The sequence below is a fragment of the Ochotona curzoniae genome, unplaced genomic scaffold (assembly GCF_017591425.1).
Source record: "Ochotona curzoniae isolate NIBS_2020 unplaced genomic scaffold, NIBS_Ocur_1.0 contig_2723, whole genome shotgun sequence".
Taxonomy (NCBI): Eukaryota; Metazoa; Chordata; class Mammalia; order Lagomorpha; family Ochotonidae; genus Ochotona; species Ochotona curzoniae.
Genome location: NW_024465573.1, coordinates 27,525,565 through 27,545,517, shown reverse-complemented (window position 1 = coordinate 27,545,517; position 19,953 = coordinate 27,525,565). Strand labels below are relative to the sequence as shown.

Below are 19,953 nucleotides of genomic sequence, written 5' to 3'. Positions count from 1 at the left end.
TCAGCTGTATACCCTGATGATTTTTAAGGAATGGGTCCTATTTGTTGAGTGGTTAGTAAACATACAGGCACTTTCTGGGATATATTACACAATAGAATCTAAAATAAACAATCCAGTCATGTCTAAGAAATATGACAGGCTGATTGGCACATGGACAAAAAAACTATACTACTAAGAATACTATTAATCAAAATTAAATGAATACTCAGAAAAAAATAAAAGGGGAGCTCTATCTGTGAATAGAGGAAGGCACAGCTAATATTATGAAGAGAGAAAACTGTTTTAAGGAATAGATAACATGTGAATCAAGCAAGGGTTATAACTAACATTGCAACTTTTAGGAATAGCACTAACAAAAAAAACAGCACATCCAGAGAATGTGAGAGCTCAAAGTGCCAGATCAGATCAAGATCTTAAATGCTCCACCAAAAAACAACTGGCTGCTCTCTGAGTAGGAGAGGAAATTGATCCAATCTGTGGCTGAGGGCTGGTTCGGTACAGCAAGGAAGCCTCTTAAATATAGGTGGTTTGGTCTCAGTAATGTCCAATAATATCGAGAGTAGTAATTTCATGAGGCATCCTTTTTTCCACAAAGAATATAATCAGGTTTCTCACCATATTTGCTGTCACTATCTATTGAAACTTAAACAGTAATAAAATCTCCACATGGGGTCTGGTATCCAGCCCCAGTACAGCTGTTGCCTTTGTTAAAAGCAGACAGAACATACCTCCATGCTGATTGCTAGACAGCTGCTGCTGTTGCAAGCTCCTCAGCTCCTCCCCAAACCTCTAAACTCGACGCCTCCCACAGCAGCCTCATGCCCTTCCACACCCAGCAAAGTGAAGTGGTAACCCTGGCACAGCACAATCAAGTTCCTTCAAGACCCCAAACCAGTGAGTGTTCGTTTATGTGTGTGTGATCATATTTTCCTCTCAAACATGAGGAGTACATTTAGTAGCTGGAAAAAGAGGTTGCCCTCTTGGGTTGACAAGTTACTGACATTATTGAGTATCAGAAGACTTGAAGTGTGGATGCATTCTCGGTCTTTTCTTTGGAAATAGAGCAGAAATCCTGAGATTGCTCTCTTGAGCAGATTTCAGGAAGCGTGAAGAGGTGTAGGACTTTTCCAGGAAGCCAAAGGAAAGAATCCCTTGTGTGGGAGAACTTGCAAAGGGATTCATTCATTTGAAAATCATATAGTCAGTTCACTGTTTGTCACGGATTGCTAAAGAAATTGAATTTGTTCATTTGGTGGGGGGGGGTGGTTTGTTCTTTTTTTAAAGTTTGGGACACTTGGACCAAATGTCATCAGTTTTTCTTCTACTAAAAGCCTTTGTATAGGGGATGTCTCTATTCCTCAGAGAAATGCAGTTTTCAAAAAGCCAGATCAACCATGCTCTCATTTGTTTCCACAGGTGAGTTGAAAACCTTGGCTCTCTTGGACCGGGAGAGGGTCCCTGTGTACACTTTGATTGCCAGGGCCACTGATGGGGGTGGCAGATTCTGCCAGGCTGATGTGAGACTGACCCTGGAGGACGTGAATGACAACCCACCTGTGTTTTCTTCGGAGCACTACAATGCCTGTGTGTACGAGAACACGGCCACCAAGGCTCTGTTGACCAGGGTTCAAGCTGTGGACCCTGATGTTGGTAAGTCAGCTGTATAGACCAGCATGTACACACGCTGGACATGTTGATGTCTGATGTTGCCATTAATGTTAGGACATCCCTGCTCAGCCTCCCATGCACTTTTTATCTGCTGAAACACCTCATTTGCACAAGAAAGGCTTACAAGATGTGCTCTGCAAACTGTCTTTCCTTCTCTTTCCAGGATTTGAAGAGAAGGTACTGTAGATTTCCTCATCTTAACCAAACTGTTGATTTGGTTCACTTTTTTTCCCCTAGTCTTTCAAACAGAAATCACAGCTTCTTTACTTGTCCATTCTACCTAAACGTAGTCAGAATGCTATGCTGTGTGGCAAGAATTCCAGTTCTATGAAGAATTGCCTCGCATGCCTCAACTGAAATATGACAATCTCAATTTATTGTTGTGCCCCACAGTGCAAAGACCAATCACTAAATGCACTCCCAGCCCAGTGTGGATTTTTCAAATGCTGTTTTCCATTATTTTGTCACATATAAGCTGATAGTATAGTACCATGCAAAGTCAAAGTAGGGGAGATACAAAGGAATTAGAATTTAAAGTTTATGCTCCAATCCACTTTACATAAAGACAGGAAGGGCTGGAGTTCATTGTTAAGTGGACCTTCTGAGTATGCACAAGACACTGATGTGACTACATGATGGAGTACAAATACAAAAGGGCATGTACCAGCCTCTTGGTTGAGTATTTTACAAGCTGTAAATCTGAGGGCTAGGGAGTGGTGGGGTGTGTCTGCTATGTTAAACAGACCATTATACGATTCAGTGTCTTATTGCTTAATTTTGAATTGAAAGAGAAATTATTGGACTAATGGAAAAGTAAACACATGATAATTAGTGGAGAAAACACGTGGAGCTCAGGGTCTGCATGTTTTCCCTTAGAGAAATGAGTGGCTACATTTGAATTATTGCTCTTCCCTCATTAGCATACTTTTTGGGGCTGAGAACCAGCCCTTTGTGAGTCTGCATTATAGAGTGTGGTAAAAAATGGCAAACAAGAAAAGGCTGTTATTTATAAATAATTATGTGGTACCAACAACACTCCTTTTAACATTGCAGTTGAAATTCTGTAGATGTTTGTTGATGGGATTTGGGGGAGTGGGGAGCAGACAGGACAGAATTAATGGAAACTATTTTTTATATAATTTTAAATTTGATGTTCAGAATATGTAATTAGGCCACAGGAAAATTTTTAAAAGTTAAAAGATTGGAATTCTCTTGCTCACTTTCTTCAGGAAAGAAAATTGGGTGTGTTCCATCAAGCTGGTAGAAGTTGAATTGGTAGACAAGCTATTGTTTCTGACAGGATGGGGATGGATAGATTCTGCCTGACTCACAGACATGGTACCTAGAGCTGTTTGGGAAGTACTGGTGATGTATATGCACCTAGCTATGTCTTCCTCAAAGTCAACCTGGCCGGGCTGGGGAGGAGCATTGTGTGAGCTGTGAGCATCTAACAGGCACACGTGATAAGCCCTTAAAAACACTAAAACTGGAATGAAGACCTACTCAACCTGATCTGCTCCCTCCATTATGTTAAAAACTACAAACATAGTATAATGGGACATTGCTGACAACAACACATAAAAAGTATTCAGCAACCCGTTGTCTCAGTATCAAGAAAGTTCTAGTATAAGACACCACTTCACTTTGGGGTTCATTTCCATTTCCACAATCTTTATAGATCTAATTCAGTTGTTGTAGATATGATGTGTATGTGTTTAAAGAATTAGGATAACTAGGAAGGAATAAATGAACCTTGCTTAAAAAAACACGGTGAGGACCATGTCCTGGACACTGAGTGAGAGTGACTGTGAGCTCTTGGTCAGAGCTTGCAGGGGATTCTGGGATCAACTGCAGTAGCCCAAGCTGCCAGCAGACTGCTAACAATTTTAGAATACCTGGGTGTGTAGGCCTGCTGGCTCAGGACATATTTATCACTGAGCAGAAGGCTAACCTTCTCCCCAGTAGCCATTTCTCCATTTGTGTAAGGGATCGCCAACTAGTGGCTGTGCACTGAATGGGGGTTCATCTGGGGTTTAGTTGATCCACTTTCTGAAAACTGAGTTCATAAACAGAAGTAGCCATGAGATCAAATCCAGCACCCCTAGTGAGTGTTTGGCATATTTTTATTGTTCAGGAAGTTTAGCAGTGGCACATATTTAAAAGTCAGATTGTTATCAGAATTTGAGATTTCCAGCATTTTTTTTTTAATCAAAACAAGAGCACTGCATTCAAAAGACTGAGTAACGCCCGAGGCATTGAGCCCATGGTAGGAGCTAAAGACACCATCTCTTCCATGTCAACCACAGTTCCCCTCCAAGTTTGTACTACTTTACCTGCTTCTGTTACCACCGTATATGTCTGCCACACCTCCTCCAAGGTGTCAAGCAAATGGCTACTTTTTTAAAAACATTTCAAAATAATCATAATGTCACAGGACATTCTAAAAAAAAAATCAAGGCCAAATTCCACTTTCATGTTGACCTTTCACCAATGAGAACATCTTGACTAACTAGTTCTCCTGGTATCAAAACTAGGCAGCTGACATGGCATGGCTTGCAGAGCTTGTTCAGATTTCAGCATGGACAGATAGATAGGTGTATGTTTTATGCTGTTTTACCTCCTCTGTAGCTTCATGTCCTACCTTCATTCACCTGTTACAAGGCTCCCTCCTGAGGCCCTATTGTAGTCCCACCCACCTCCTTCCTGCACCCAGTTCTCAAGCCCTAATCCATGCCAGCCACTGATCTCCATAACCATAATTTTCTTGTTTCAGAAATGTTTAAGTGACATGTATTCTGTAAACTTATGAGATTATCTCGCGTTTTCACTAGCATAATTCACTCAAGTGTCATCCCAGCTATCAAATTGGTTTCTGATCCTCATGACAAACATTAGTTCCGTGTGTAAGTGAGAGAGATGTTCTGCTTATGGAACTTTATTTTGCTAAGCATATTACCTGAACAACTCATGTGAGCTGAATGTCTATGTCCTTTCAAACTTCTTAGTTGAAATCTAATCCTCAATCTGTTGATGGTGCGAAGAGTTGGGTCGGAGGGTGGATGGGGGCAGCCTCTGTGGGAATTGGTATCTTTATAAAGAAGGCTCAAGAGAGCCTGTTAACCCCTTCCACTATGTGAGGGCCGATAGAAGGCAGCAACCACGAGGAACACACTTTCTCCAGAAATCTGAATCTGTTGATGCCTCCATCATTGACGTTTTGGTTTTGTTTTACTAGAGCAGTAGTAAATTTCCATCTTGCCTAAGGTGTTATGTTATAACAACTAGCATTTGGCCACAGTAATATAATAGATCACTATAAATTGCTAAGGAAAGCAAGGATATATTCATCTGACATCTGATTCAGAAGCTCATGAATTCAAATCCCTTCCCATGACTTGCTAAACCCTCACATCCTGCTTTTCTAGTTTTGAAACATTGTTGTTTTCAAACAACCTTCTCCTATGAATCATTCATAATGAACCAATACTAATGTAAAAATAACTGCCTAGGTCAGGAATAAAGTAAAGGCAGAGGAGAATTTTAACATGAGTTCTAAGAAATGGTATGACAGCTATCTAGATTTTAGCCTTTAAGTACTTAGCTTTCTTATAAAGTGAAGATAACTTGAATCACATAAACTAGGAATATGACTTATTGACCCAACATTTAAAACAATGCAGTGCTTCCAATAGAAATGAGGAAACCATGTTTCTATTCATCTTTGGGAATTAATATGCTATTATTTGGTCCACCTCTTACAGGTAGGATTTGTTCTTATGTGCCCAACGTTAATGATTTTTTTGAACTAGTAAATAAAGCGACTTGTAATTTTGAGGACCAGAACTAACCATTCTGAAACCATTTTAGACAAAATTGCATAATAACAATATGTAAATATGTACTGGAAAACATGTGATAGCCCATACTTGATGAAAAGGCCAATTTCCCAAGAACTGTGTTGCGAGAGGACATTCTTTTCTTTTAGTGGAACAGAGTCATATACCAAGGAAGGTTTTTTGTTTGTTTGTTTGTTTGTTTTTAAATGAACAACTCACCGCTGTAAAATACTTCCTATAATGTTGAAATTTCTTTGAGGGATTTCAGAGAAACCTGAAGGCTCATAATTGCAGTTATCTCAAAAAATATTTGATGAGCAGTTAGACACTACTGATGGGGGAACATGATACTCAAAGGTATGGATTATGTAGTGGCAGGAAATAGCCAGAGTAAAGAAGTTACTCAGGAACAAAAATACTGTTAAAAAAATGCTGAGCTCCCAAAATGAACAGAGTTCTAGTATTCTAGGGTAGGAAGTAGGGATATATTCAGGAAGACAAAAATCTTGAGTATGTGAAGTTGGAAAGTTTTAGCCCTATTGAATTTCTGGGAGAACATTGTCTGAGAGGGTGGAGGGGCAGATGGGGCAGGAATAGTAGAAAGGGTGTGTTTGCTGTTGTTTCCGAGGGCCAGGGATCGTGTGCTTAATTCAAGAGGGAAAAAATAAAACCAGTACTCTAAGCACTTTGGAAAAACCAAAGGATCAGTTCTGGGGTTTGGAGAATGCTGCCTTCAAAGGAGACCTCCAGGTGGATGGGAAGGAGATGAGTGAAGCTTCCCCGAGGTTACTGCGAAAGATAACAAAGCCTGACATGGGGGTTGGGACTTTGGGATTTAAAACAAACAGGTAGATGAGAGCCCAGTTGGGAGTTCTAATGTGGAATTTCTAGGTTTTGACAGCGACTGGACTATAAGCAATGTAAGACTGGTCAGTGAAGATTTCAAACTTGAGCACCAGATGAGGGCGCTGCTGAACAAAAAATAGCACCAGTAATTAGAATACAGCATGATGCAGAAAGGTGAAAAGTTGAGGAAAAATTGGCCATTAAAGTGTTGCATGGCTTCTTATTTAAGGGAATGTCTAGTTGCGGTGTAACAGAGACCATCACATCCAGATGTGAAGACACAATGCAGTATCAAAGATGGGCTCCCAATCAAACTGTTGCATATATCTTGACAATAGGATGCTGGATTGTCTGACATTTTCTGTACCAGCAATGTCAGGGCACAGTTAAATGGCAGACTGATGGACTTAATGATTGCGTATGAAGGACTATGGGGACTTGGATAGGGGGAAGGAGGGAGGGAAATCCCAGATCCTATAGAATTCTACCATAAAACTGAAAATTCAAAATAAAAAGCGTGCCCCTAGAAAGAAGCCAAGGATAAAGGTAAATTTTCTAACTGGGTAGAAATGAGCGGGGCTTTCTTTCCTCTAAGGAGTACACAGTCATAGTAGGAATAAGCATGATGCACAAACGAACATTCCAAGACAGTTGTAAGAAATGTAAGAGAACCAATTCTGAGAATATGAGATTTTGTAAGGATTCCTCAGATAGAAAATGTACAACACTAACGCAGGTTGCAACAGAAATGTGAAAAAGAGTGTAGTGAATTTGTAAGTGGGGCAACTCAGAAAGTGATTTAACATTTGTTTGAGCCTTTAACTGGATTTAAACTTGGAAAGACAAAGAGGGAGTGAACTTGGGAAGGCTAAAATGCTATTTTGAAAGTCTCAGGGGCTTAGCATGCAAAAGGTGAATTATTTTGCAAGTTAAGTATAGGCCCATGGGCATCCCCCCAGAAACCTCAGTCCTATCAACCACACCTTCTTGACCACTAGCTTCAAGGCCACTTTAGCAAGAGAAGAGAATGAAGGTGAGATGCCAGCTTTCAGCTGTGTCAGCCCAAGTATGACCCACATGGCCCCTTACTGTGCAGCTCAGTGATCTTATAGCCTGAGCCACCTGCATGGAAAGCTGGGGAATGCAGAGTGTGCCAAAGGGCCTGGCGGAAGCACTCATTATTTCAATTGCAATGAGGACAGCAGGAGAGGGCAAGAAGATGATTTCTTAGCATGTCCTAAAGAGGCAAAAGAGGGTGACACTCCTTATATTAGGATGACATTCTTCATGAGTGTGGATGGTGAGGGTGACCATTACACATTTGGGTAACATGAAGCAGCCACTTGACTTCAGCTGTGAAAGAAAGGACGCAGAAAAAATAAGCATTGAAATTGAAAGGAAGAAACTAGACAAGAAGGCTAGGGAAGGCCCAATAGGAGGCTCCTCTCTGCCCACTTGGACTCCTCAGTGCAGTCAGTGTTTCTATCACCTGAGACAAGTGGCTTTCACAGATGTGTAATATGCCATAACAGAAAGTTTTGAAACATGCCATCTTGTGAAATGATTCATCCTCCCCTAAAGTGAGTAGTTAGATCCTTATATTGACAAAGGAAAGGAAAGAGACTGATACAGCTTATCTCTTGACAGAACTTTTCTATGTTGACCCAAGTGTGTTTGTGTTGTTCTCGGCATCCTACACTCTGTGCTCACTAAAGTTTCCTTGCCCGTATTGGGAAATCCTATACTGAGAAGTTGATGAGGCAGATGGCTATTGACCCATGGCGTGTGTTTTTATGGGGTAAGAGTTGGAATGAAGTTGGCTTTCCACAGCACAGATTTTGCCAGAAGATGTGCAGGGCTGGCCCAGAGTGTCAGAGCAGCATTTGCTGTAAGAGTGCAGCTCCATCTGGGGAGAAGCTCACAGAAAGAACCCTAGAGGGTTCACTGACTGAGAGCTCTGCTCAAGCCTCTTGCAGTGAGTTGCTCCCCTGTCTTCCTGCCTCTTGGGATTTTTCCTCGCCTTTTTGGTGTGCTACTTACAGCCACACCATAAGGCTTGGGAAGAGAAAGAGTTGAGATAAATCCACAGCAAAGGATCATGGACTGAGAATGGCAAGTCCAGCACAAAAGTACTTGGGCTCAGAGTTCCCTTTGTCTTCCTAGAACAGGGACTGAGCAAGTGCTGCTCTGCCACGTGAGAACCAGAGATGCTTTCTCCTCTACATCAGGGGCTCCAGACACACCACTGCAGATGCGATGGCCAAAGCAGTTCTCTGACTTCCTGTCATGCCATATGATTTTTTTCCTTTATCCCCTTCCCAGATCCCTCCCACCCTCACTGAGTTCCCCTATATCATTATTATAATCTCCCAACATCACCTTCTGATCTCAAATACGCATTTCAGTGTTTACTCTCTGAAATGCCACGTTGCTGAAGAGTTGCTAAATATACTAGGATACTTCAAAGAGTAATCTGAGGAATAACTTATCTTGATGGAGAAATCTTGGCCATGTATAGTGTTTTCGTAATGTGCATTTTCATGAACATTTTGAAAATCTCTTAGAGGAAATTTTCATTGAACCCCAAAAGAGAACAAAGACAAATGTAACAGAAGAGATCAATTCTGAAGCATCTCTTTGCTCTGTCTTCTGCACCTTAGTGTGGGGAACAGGGAAGAAAGAGAGGCTATGGAATCTGCTATTACCGTATGTCACAATGCAGACCTACTAATACTCTACCATTTCCACCTTTTAGAGATTTCTTAAGTATAAAGTATTCTTGGAAGTCCACACTGGTGGAGACAGCACTCCCCAGCTTCCTTGGAATTTACAAATCAAACTGCAGAGTTGTCCTCAAATATCCCCAAAGGATACATCTCCATACAGACAAGATTGATCAAGAGGCCATATGATATGGATATGGGCCAAGACCTGGGTGATCAATGCCCTATGAACTTGGACAGGCCTTGCCCCCAACTATTTCATGTCCCTCCAGTATAATGTGAACTTTCCCAGCATCAAAATATCAGTGTCAGAATTGCTAAAGAATGCATGGGAAAGCACATTGACGGAGTCAGGCTGTATCTTTCCTTGATGCTCTGAGTTCGCGTGGCACCTTACGGCTGCCCAGGCAGGGAGCTGATTTCACAGCTGTTCTCACAGCCATGAACTTTCCCATACAAGCTTAGTGCTTCATCAGGACTTTAAATGATAATAATCATAATGTGGCAATTAACATCTACTTCTGAGCTTCTGCTTCATGCCAGGCACTCTGCCAAGTGCCTTAGACACATTCTTTCCAATTCACATAATAAAATGTGCAAGTTGGCAAAAATTTTTTTGTTCTGTTTAATACGGTAATAAACTCTGAGGGGTTAAGTAACTTGCATTGACCCCCAAACTAGTCACTAGCAAGGCTTCAAACATTACTACAGGGCCCATGAGAGCATTGCAGGACAGATACCCAGAGAGTAGTGATGCTGTGGTCTGGGACAATGGTTCTCCAAAAGTGGTCCCTGGGCCAACAGTGTCTCTGGGAATCTGGTTGAAGATATAAATTGTGAAAAGGAGACCCTGGGCTAGTGGTGCTCCCACTCCAGTGAGCCTCAGGATCAGTTCAGGTTACAGCAGGCTGCCCTGTGCCTCCCCCAGTCATCAGGCTTGGTCAGTCTGGCAGGGAAGCCAACATTCACAGGACAGTCACCTGGCAGTGTCAAACTGCTGTGCCTTGCACCACAGTTTGAAAAACCACTTGCTTAGGATCCTGCATCCTGTGTCATGAACACCCTGGCAGTTTGGTGACACCTACAGATAGCTTCTCAGATTCATGTTTTGTGACTCATGAGATAAAATACAAAAGTTTTCAAGCTAAGTACATTTGTCAAAATGTGTCTTGTGTTAACATGAAATGTCATGTTTAATACGTTAAATAGCAAGAATCTGCATAGCAGATATACCGACTTTTGTATCTTGAAGAAGTCGTAGGCAGAATTGTATACAGCAACCCAAAGATATCAAAATATCCATGATGCCCACTGCTTACAGAATCATGGGTACTGTTTATATTATTTTGATTGTTGCCTATGTCAAGAAATGAGTGCTAAATCCAGTTGAATAGCAGTGATAAAAAGATGTCAGTTACTCTCCCACTTTAGTTAAACAACCTGTAAGACAATCCAAAGCAGCGCCAGCCTCCTTGCAGCCACATTCCTTTTCTTGAGAGAAGCTCAAGCTTCTGGTCCACCTCTGATGAGCACACTGTGACAGAGTTACCATTCACTTCCACATACCACTGCACAAAGACTGGCTTTCGTCTAGGACTTCCATAGCCAGGCTGTGCAGACTAGCTGGTTTCAACAACAGAAATTTATTTTCCTGCAGTTCTGGAGGCTTGGAAGCCTGAGTTCAAGATGAATAGGATTGGACTCTGTTAACAGTTCTCTTCCTACCTTACAAATGTCTGCCTTCTCTGCGTGTACGCACCTGGCTTTTTCCCATGTGTGTGCCTGTGTGTGCAGATAGGGTGATCAAAATAGCTGCATTTGCTCCTGACTATAAAATCATAGTTTGCTACTCATGTTATATGCTGCTGCTTCTTATGAGGATACCAGTCCCATGAAATTAGGACTCCACCATATGACATTATTTATTAAATAAACTAATTTATTTATTTGAAAAAACCAAGTAAGAGAAAAATCTTCTGTCTGACTATTCATTCCACAAATGCCACAATGTCTGAGGCCAAGCTGAAGCTGGGAGACAGGATCTCCATTCGTTGTGCTATGCAGGTACAAGATTCATCTTCCAGTGCTTTTCCAGGGTCATCAGCAGGGAGCCGGATGGGAAGTGAGGCAGTTACAACTGGAACCTGCCCTCATGAATGAAGCCGATGTAACAGGCAGTGGCTTAGTACAGCTGGCCTCCTATGATCTTTTTTAGCCTTAGTTACCCCCTATATGCCTTGTTTCCAAACACAATTGTGGGTTAGGGCTTCAAGATACAGATTTTAAGAAGACACGGTTTAGTCCAAGGCTCTCTTTATCACTTTCAATTGGGACACTTAGCTCGGGTAAAACAGCTGTGTGAGACAGCCTTGAGAGAGGCCCACATAGCAAGGGATCAAGACCTACCAGCAACTACAGAAGTAAGTTTGAAAGTAAACTTGACCTCCACCCTCATTCAAGCTTTCTAGAAGAAGCCATAGTGCTATGTGACAACTTGACTGTCCCCTCATGAAAGCCACTCAGCCAGACACAGGCAGCAACGTCTGGTTAATAGCCCCCAGGAAATAATAGATACTTGTTGATTAAATAGTTGTTGTTTCATGCCGCTGAGTTCTGGACCAACTTGGCACAAGTGATGTAAACAAGTACCCTGGGCATCCTGAATTCTATCCATACATCCTTCAGAATTTCCTACTGTAACATCTGTAACATTCCTACTGTAACATTGTCCTTTCACAGACTACACTTTCTGAATTGAAAAAAGGACTCCCGTGCAGCTCAGTGACCATTCACACAGGGGCCACCTTCTGAAGAGTAGTTCAGCCTCAGTGGGAACGGAGCCATTTCAACACAAGCAGGAAATGGGTGATGCCATCCATACCAACTGTTGACTACTACCATGGATCTAGGCACTCTCCTCTAGGCCCACTTCCTATGGAAACTGCAAATTCTAGGTGGATTACCACTGCAGAGGCTCTGAAACAAAATCTAGCCAGCACTATTCTTTTTCTAAGGAGGAAATTAAGGCTCAGGGACCAAGAGACTCAACTAAGGTGACATACTTGGTAGCAGAGTCAACTCTTAAAGGCAACCATCAACACCTTGAAACCAATGATATTGCCATTCTCCAGTGATTCCTACCAGAAACTGATTCATGAAGAATTCTGTTCTGACTTCATTCTTTCTTGTCTTATGTGCCATATGTTCCGTGTTTTTCCAAGTGCCTTAGAAATTGTTACTGCTAAACTGCATAGGTCAGTGATTGAATGGTTTCTTTTGCTTCCCCAAAGCTCTGTTATTCTCTGAAGTGTTAAATCTTTGAAGATGGCTGAGGAGCTATTAAAGTGTCAGTAAAAATTAAATAGTCTTCCCTGAAGACTGAGAGACGTGAGTCATTCCCTTGAGGATGTAGTCAAAGCGACTTTGTCTGGTGTAGATATCAAACACTGCACTCCTGTGTTTAAACCTTGCTCCAGAGAGCATGCAGTCTCACTAAGAACAGACCTTGATGTCCCTTCTTGGAGAAACAGGTTCAAAAAGGTTAAGTGGTGCCTCCCAAGACTTCTGCTACAAGGAGAACAGTCCCAGCAAAGAACCCTGAAGCCTCTTCTAACCCCTCGTGGATTCTTCACCACCTGCCTCTGAGGACACCTCCCATAGCACCTGCAGCTAGATGGCAGGGCACTGACACCCCACCTGTCGTGTCACAGTTATACTGTGAAGTAGCTTCAGGATGAGATCTTATTGACTATCCACATCCTAATCCTTACTAATTAGCTGACTAACTAAATTCTCTTTTAGTTCTGTTAGAGAAAACTCTCTTTCATTTGTTTACTCTATAAATGCCCTCAATGCCCAGGGCCAAGCTAGAATTGGAGCCAGGAGCCAGGAACTCAGTCCAGGTGAGGATTCCTGATGAGCTCATTTCATGATTTCTCACATATCACAAAATATGTCCCACCTTCACACCCACTCCAACTTATTTTTGATCTACTACTTCTCTCCGATGATGTTGCCATCAATCTAGGCCTGGGATTTAGCTCACCCTGGCTGAAGTTCCTTATAATGTCTCTGATACCGTGCAGTCTCTGGAGAGAACACTTGAGTGGTTTTCATTCCAAACTGGCTTTTTAGGAATGCTGAATGCTTCAGCCGTCCCTCAGTACACCTCGGCATTCTTCATGTGCAATTGTTCCTGTTGCTTTTTCATCTTGATGTTCCTGACACTCCCATTTCTCTTTATTGACCCTGTTCAACTCACTTCACCTCCCAGGCTACATTTCTCCAACAATTAGCTGTACAATATGTTTGTCTCTTGGGTAATGGGATCACTTTAATGTAGAAGTCTTGGGGTCATCCTTCGCGTCACTTACCCCAGCCAGCCGTGCAGAAGTCCTCAGGTATTCTTTGGATGGGTGTACTACTCAGTCCAGTGTTGTCTGTTCATGGCAAACATAGGAAATCTTTTGAGTGTGATTGTTGGAAGCAATCCAGCACACAACTTCCACATACCAATAAGACAGAGTTTTGAGTACTTGTTTGAAAAAGTAAGTTATTTAGGCTTCAGTATTCCATGCCTAGCATAGTTCCAAGCCATAGATAGTTGAAAAAGTTCACAGCTCATGGAACCGCAGCTTTTTCAGTGTCACAAAGAGTGGTATTATTCAGTGATAGGGCCAGCTTTATGAGTGTGCAGCCCGTGTGCCTGAAGAAGCCCTGGCTTAAAGAACCCGTGCTTGTTTTAACATTGAACTTCGTAATACTTTTTTTAGAAACAAGGCACCCTGCTTATTAGCGCCTCATGGGAGCCATCAGTTGTGTTGCTGATGTCACCCACCGCAGCTAGAAAAACTGGCAAGTATTTCAGAGATTGCTGGTGCAGTCATCAGAATCTCCTTGATTCTGTGGATGGATGCTGCTTCCTCTTGCCTTTTTATTTTTCCTTGGCTTCAAAAATTCACAGGACTGCTGCCCCCTGGGAACTGGGATTCTGCCCATGGGAATGTGACAGCGTTAGTGGGCACTCACAAAAAAAAACTTTTAAAAGGTCCTAAAAACACAAGTAGTTAGAGGCTGTCTTTAAGAGAAATTGCTAATTCCATGGACCTCCTCATAGCAACTTTTTGTTTTATTTAATATCACTTAAAGACATATTTCAAGGACAAAAAAGAGCAGTCACTGAAAGCTGTTTCACTAAACTGAGGTTTTGTTTGATGGGAGGATTGTGGGCTGGCCACTTCCTTTGACTTAGGACAGTTATTGAAATAACTTCATAATGAGGCTTTTGACAAAGACATTTTCTAAGATGCATCGTTGACTTTCTAAGAATGCACTCAAATGAGGAATGAAAAGCTCCAGGAAAAGTAGTGTAGATAGCACCTAAGTATACTTTTCCTCATTATTTCATACAGCATATTTGTTGGAAAGAAAATTTTCCTGAAAAGTAACCTTAAAAGATGACTTGTCCCCCAAATTGCAATCAAATAATTATTATCCAAGAACATGTTTTTTTAAAAGCTTGTTTACCTGTGAAAAACATGTTCTATGTCCTCTCAGGGGTGGGGGATCTTTTGTTTAACAAGGACCCCTTGGATAGTCATAACATCACTCATGGGCCATTCAAAACTATCAACTTAAAAATTAAGCAGCTCTAGATTTACTGAATTTTAGTCCTGTCTGCACTTGTTTTGGGAGAATCAGACCAAATAAGCAATCTAAACTTTCCCTGCCCTGCAAGATGCAAACTTCTAACCTCAGTTACCATTTTGAGAGAACTGCCTCCTGCGAAATGGACTCACGGGTTAGATATTGTTTTGAAATCTGTTCTGTTGCTGTTGCTGATTTGCAAATGCATTTCCATATGATGCTGTATTATAGTATTCCTGATACAAGTGTACTTCAAAAAATTCATGGGAAAATTCAAGGTCGTATTTCAGGGGGAAGTACCAAAACTTTTGAAATAACACATGTATTTTTTGATATTATTTTCCATGAACTTGTGAAACATCTTGGTAAATGATTAAGATATACCATAACTTATTCAGCCAGTCCTTAGTGTGGAAAAATTAAGTAATTATCATAGCTTTTTAAAGATTTTTTAAAATTTTTATTTGAAAGGCAGATTTTACAGAGAGGAGAGACAGAAAGATCTTGCATGTACTGCTTCAGTCCCCAGTTGGCCACAATGGTCAGATCAGAGCCAGTGTGGAGCCCTGAGGCAGCTTCCTGGGTCTCTGACATGGATGCAGGGGCCCAAGGACTTCTACCCTCTTCTGCTGCTTTCCCAGGTTCCAAGCAGGGTGCTGGATTTGAGCTAGAGCATCTGGAACTCACACCAGCACCCATACAGATGCTGGTGTTGCAGGTGGAGGATTCGCTAGCTATGCCAACATGCTTGCTTCATTAGCAAACCGTTTTTATAAATGCAGTCTCCTCGGTCAGAAATGTTAATGTTATGTTTTACTTATATTTTTAATAAGCTATTTTTATCTCCTGTGATCTATTTAAGTTATCTGATTATGTTAACACATGTATTTGCAACAGGCATATCTACAGAGCACATTCATTGCCTGCATATGTTGTGCTCACCTGATTATACTTGTGTCGGTCCTGTGTTGCTCTGCAATTCAACATTCATTGTTTTAAATGTTCCAGGTTGTACTCAGTAAGACAGTGAGTAAGATATTGTTTTCCTGTCTAAAAACCAAATTAATCTGGTGGGAGACAGGAATTACATATGAATATTCATAATGTAAAAGTAGAGTCAAAAATCATATTAAAGTATCATAGAGAAGGAATTGAAGGGGTGTTAAGCAAACTACTCCAGAGGAGATTCTGCAAAGAATATATAAAATTTGGACCAGAAAAAGCAGGGAAAGAGCATTCTCTTTCAGGCACAAAGGATCCACCTTCTAATTCATAGAAAAAAAGGGAAGCTAGGCAAAGTCATGAAGGGGATTTGATGTAGTGCAAGTCATGTTTCACCAAGTCAGCAAGCTGCTAGAGTTAGGAAGGAAGTCTGTGAGGTTCCACATCTCCTCTCAGTGCCTGGAACAAGCAAGTAACCAGGTGACACTTGGCAGATGCTTGTTACATGGAGGCATCAGCTCAGTGCCTAGAGTAGTCAAACAGGAGGCACAAGGCAAGCCCTGAGTAACTGGCAGTATCACAGAGCGACTCCTGTGAGAAAGACAGAAACCTTCCAGTCCTTAAAACAAATGGTACTGTCTTTTAAGCATAAGGCCATTGCAAAGGAATGCAATGACACAGTCAAGAGCCAAAGCTTTGTTTATCATTTTTCTTCAAAGGATAATCCTCATGGCTTAAATAAGAGCATGACTTAATCACTCAGCCTGGGTCATAAAGACTGTGAAACCTAAACATACTTGTGGGATTTCAAGTGCTGATGAGTAGACATTAATAAAGGCAGGCCGGAGAAAGTTCAAAAACAAGTTATTAAATTTCCTAGGGCATGGGGTCAGGAACTAATTACAGTGGGGCATGAGACAACTTAAAGGGTGAGAGAAATGTTGTTTTAAGTCTTGCTCAGTGGTTTCTTGAGGACACAGATCCATCAGAAATTACAAGTTGGACGGTAGACGTCTGTTCATATTACTGTATGTAAAGTTTGATATTTCAACAATCTAAAAATAAGTGATGAAAATTTAAAATGTTACTAGAATCGGATGATTGAAATTGTTTCTAGATATTTCTGTCTCAGACACCTACTCCCTGTAAAGTTAAATCCCTTTATAAGAACTAGTATAAAGCACTTTAGCACAGCTCACATTTTGGGTGCCACCTACAAGCCAGATCTTCCGCAGACATAGTGGTGAATGTCACAGACAAAGCCCTATAGAGGAGTTGGAGCAGCTGCCAACATTAGACACCAATGCAAGCATAAACTGTTCCGGGTTCCTTCAGCCTAAGGAGTCTGATCTCAGTGAGAAAATGCTTTTTTAAAGATCAGCTCAAAATAAAATCTCAGGGCCCTCTATGGCTCTAGTGCTTTGCTTTCTGTGCAGACCCTAACACCTCTAATAGCCTCACTTATAAAGCCAAGTTATGCTGACACTGGGTTAGGTGCTTGGGGACAATGTTAGCCCTGGGGATTAGCTCGCACTTAGGTGTAAGTGTCCTGATAACAAACAGCTACAAGTGTAAATTCTGAACGTTTAACAAAGTGATCTGAAGTTGTTGTGTTACACTTCTTTCCCATCCAGAAGAATCTGACAGATCTTTACATAATCTGGTTTAATGTGGGTTTTTGCTTTGTTGACGCTGGTCAAGCAGCTCCAAGAGCAGTTGAGGTGACAAGCCCAATTGGGAATAAAAGCTAAACTGTCTTCATTTGCGTGACTTAGAATTACATAGAAGAAAAATCTCAACTGCATAAGATTCTGCAGTTCTTGCAGCAAAGACTCGTGAAAACTAAGCGACTTTCCCAGATTGACTTACACAGTCGGAGCAGGACACAGGCTAGACGCAGGAGTTCTTCTCTTGCAGGACTAGACCACACTCTTTCATTTTTTTTCTTAGATTTATTTATTTTTATTGCAAAGTCAGATATATAGAGAGAGGAGGAGAGACAGAGAGGAAGATCTTTTGTCGATGATTCTCTGCCTCAAGTGACTGCAATGGAAGGAGCTGCGCCGATTAGGAACCAGGAGCTCTTATGGGTCTCCCACACAGGTACAGGATCCCAAGGCATTAGGCCATTCTCGGCTGCTTTCCCAGACCACAGGCAGGGAGCTGAATGGGAAATGGAGCAGCCAGGATTAGAACTGGTGCATATACGGGATCCTAGTGGTGCGTTAAAGGTGAGGACTTTAGCTGCTAAGCCACTGCACTGGACCCCACACTGCTTTCATCTTAAAGTTTTTGAAAATATTAAGAAAAAAATGAAGGAAGGAGTGAGTGGGTTGAGGGAAGAAGTGTGCTTATATTAGAATTGTACCTATGAAATACTTTAAATCTCTTTATATTAGTAAAGGTTTTTTTATAACCTAAACTTTTTTGTGTAGCTCCATACCCAGAAAGGTCAATGTATAGATTCTCTCACTTAGGCATGGAAAGAAACCTCAGCTCTGCTCAGATACTTCCAAAGGAGAGAATACAGATGTGCTTGGCAGCCCCTCCCAGGATTTCATAGCCTTTCCTACTAGGGATTTTTATGTGCTCGCTCTTTCTTTCAACCCCATGCCACAAAATGCCACCACCCATTACTTCGTTTGAACAGAGATTTTAAGCATTCTCTTTGTACTTGATTTTAATCCTCTAAAGGCCTGCCTGCTCCATTTGCCTCAGTTAACAGGCAAAAAATTTCACTTGCAATGATAGTCATCCTCCTCTCGGTGGTCTGGCATTTTGGCATTTAAGGCACCGAGTAACTCCACATTCATTAAATCAGGCTCAAATTGGAGAAGCGAATTACATCCTTAAAAACACAAAGTGATGGATTCGTGTTAGAGCTTGATAGGACAATTGTGACATGTAGTAGGAGCATTAGCCCAATTAGCAAGCAGATCTTTGATTGGGTTCATCCTTTCTGCTGGGCATGTAGCAAAAGAGATGACAATCTGAGGGATGGCATTTATCAACTCTGTTGGATAGGAAGCTCCCACTGTAGTCACATTGTCTGTATCCATTTAATAAGGACAGCACCCCATTTCCCAGTAATGCAGCAGAGACCCAAGCATTACACCAAACCTCTGTCTCCAAATGAGCATCTATGTTTCTGATTGCATTTCTAAAAACTATTGAAATGCACTGCAGTTGTGTCTAACTTGAATTGTGTATGTGTTCCAAAAATACATTCTGCTCTTTTCTTGAGAGCTAGCCAGTTACAAGTGATGCTATTTAGAGAGTTCTTTGGCTTGGCTTCCCCTTCCCCCCCATCCCAACACAAGCACGTATAACACCATCACCACCACCACCCCTGGATCCCCCCTGCACACACTCCTTTTCTTGATGTTGGCTCCATATCAGTCTGAGTGCTAACAGAGACTAGGGGGAATAATAAATCTCCCAGCCCCTCCGAGTGTGAATTCCCAAGATACTGTCACAAGCAATATGTATGGGGAGGGGGGGGACATGGGTCAGCAACTTGTTGGGAAGGGGAGCATGGGGGGAGGGATGGTTGTTTGCTAGAATAAAGCAGAAAAGGCATCACCGACTTTAACATAATCTGCCCACAGGAGGGCCATGGTCTTTGTGTGGCTGATTAATGTCAGCCTGGTAAATGCAGCAGCACTCCAGCAATGGGGCTGACCTGCTGAGCCTGCGGCTTAGGGAACAGGGAATCTCCAGTTTAGAGATTCAGGGCCCAGTTGAGCGCCTGTGAACAGGGCTGGGAGAGAAAGCTGCAAATCTGATGACAGTTTTCATTAGACGTCTACTACCTAATCCAAGGAAGAAAGCACACATAGGCATTGATGGAACCTTCCTTTTATCACCTTGCTGCTGCACAGAGCAACTGTGCGCAAATCCAACTCTTGTGTCTCCTAATGCAGTTGCCTAGAGTACTATGGCTTTAGATCCAGAGAGTCTGAATCACCTTCCTCTCTCATTGTTCTTTGGCTTACAAGCCAAAGGAGCCCAGGTGCAAATGGATTTTGCTTATTGTCCCCCATGCTTGCCTAAAAATGCTGGTGGCACCAGGTAAGTTCATAAGCCCTTGGTTTAGGCTTCAGTGGAATGGATTTCCTGGTTTCTAGCACATGCTCAGAAGGAAGGCTCCATGTGCTTTTCCTGCCTGCTTTTCTTGTTGGCAAGTGCAATATACCATATGGTGGAGGTGGAGATTGAACCCCAAGGGAATGTGTGTGATTTGAAAACCTAGGTAGTGTATTTGTGTCAATTGCTGCTGTGCTTCCATAAAG

The 19,953-nt window shown here is 41.9% G+C and overlaps 1 protein-coding gene across 4 annotated transcripts in view; it reads left to right on the top strand.

The window, feature by feature from the left end:
* The window catches only part of FAT3 (FAT atypical cadherin 3), a 475,200-nt gene that overhangs the window by 398,702 nt on the left and 56,545 nt on the right, over positions 1–19,953 (top strand). For all 4 annotated transcript variants that reach the window (XM_040977305.1, XM_040977303.1, XM_040977306.1 and 1 more), the window contains exon 12: positions 1,417–1,650. In XM_040977305.1, coding sequence (XP_040833239.1) covers positions 1,417–1,650 — 234 coding nt within the window. The remainder of the gene's footprint in view (positions 1–1,416; positions 1,651–19,953) is intronic.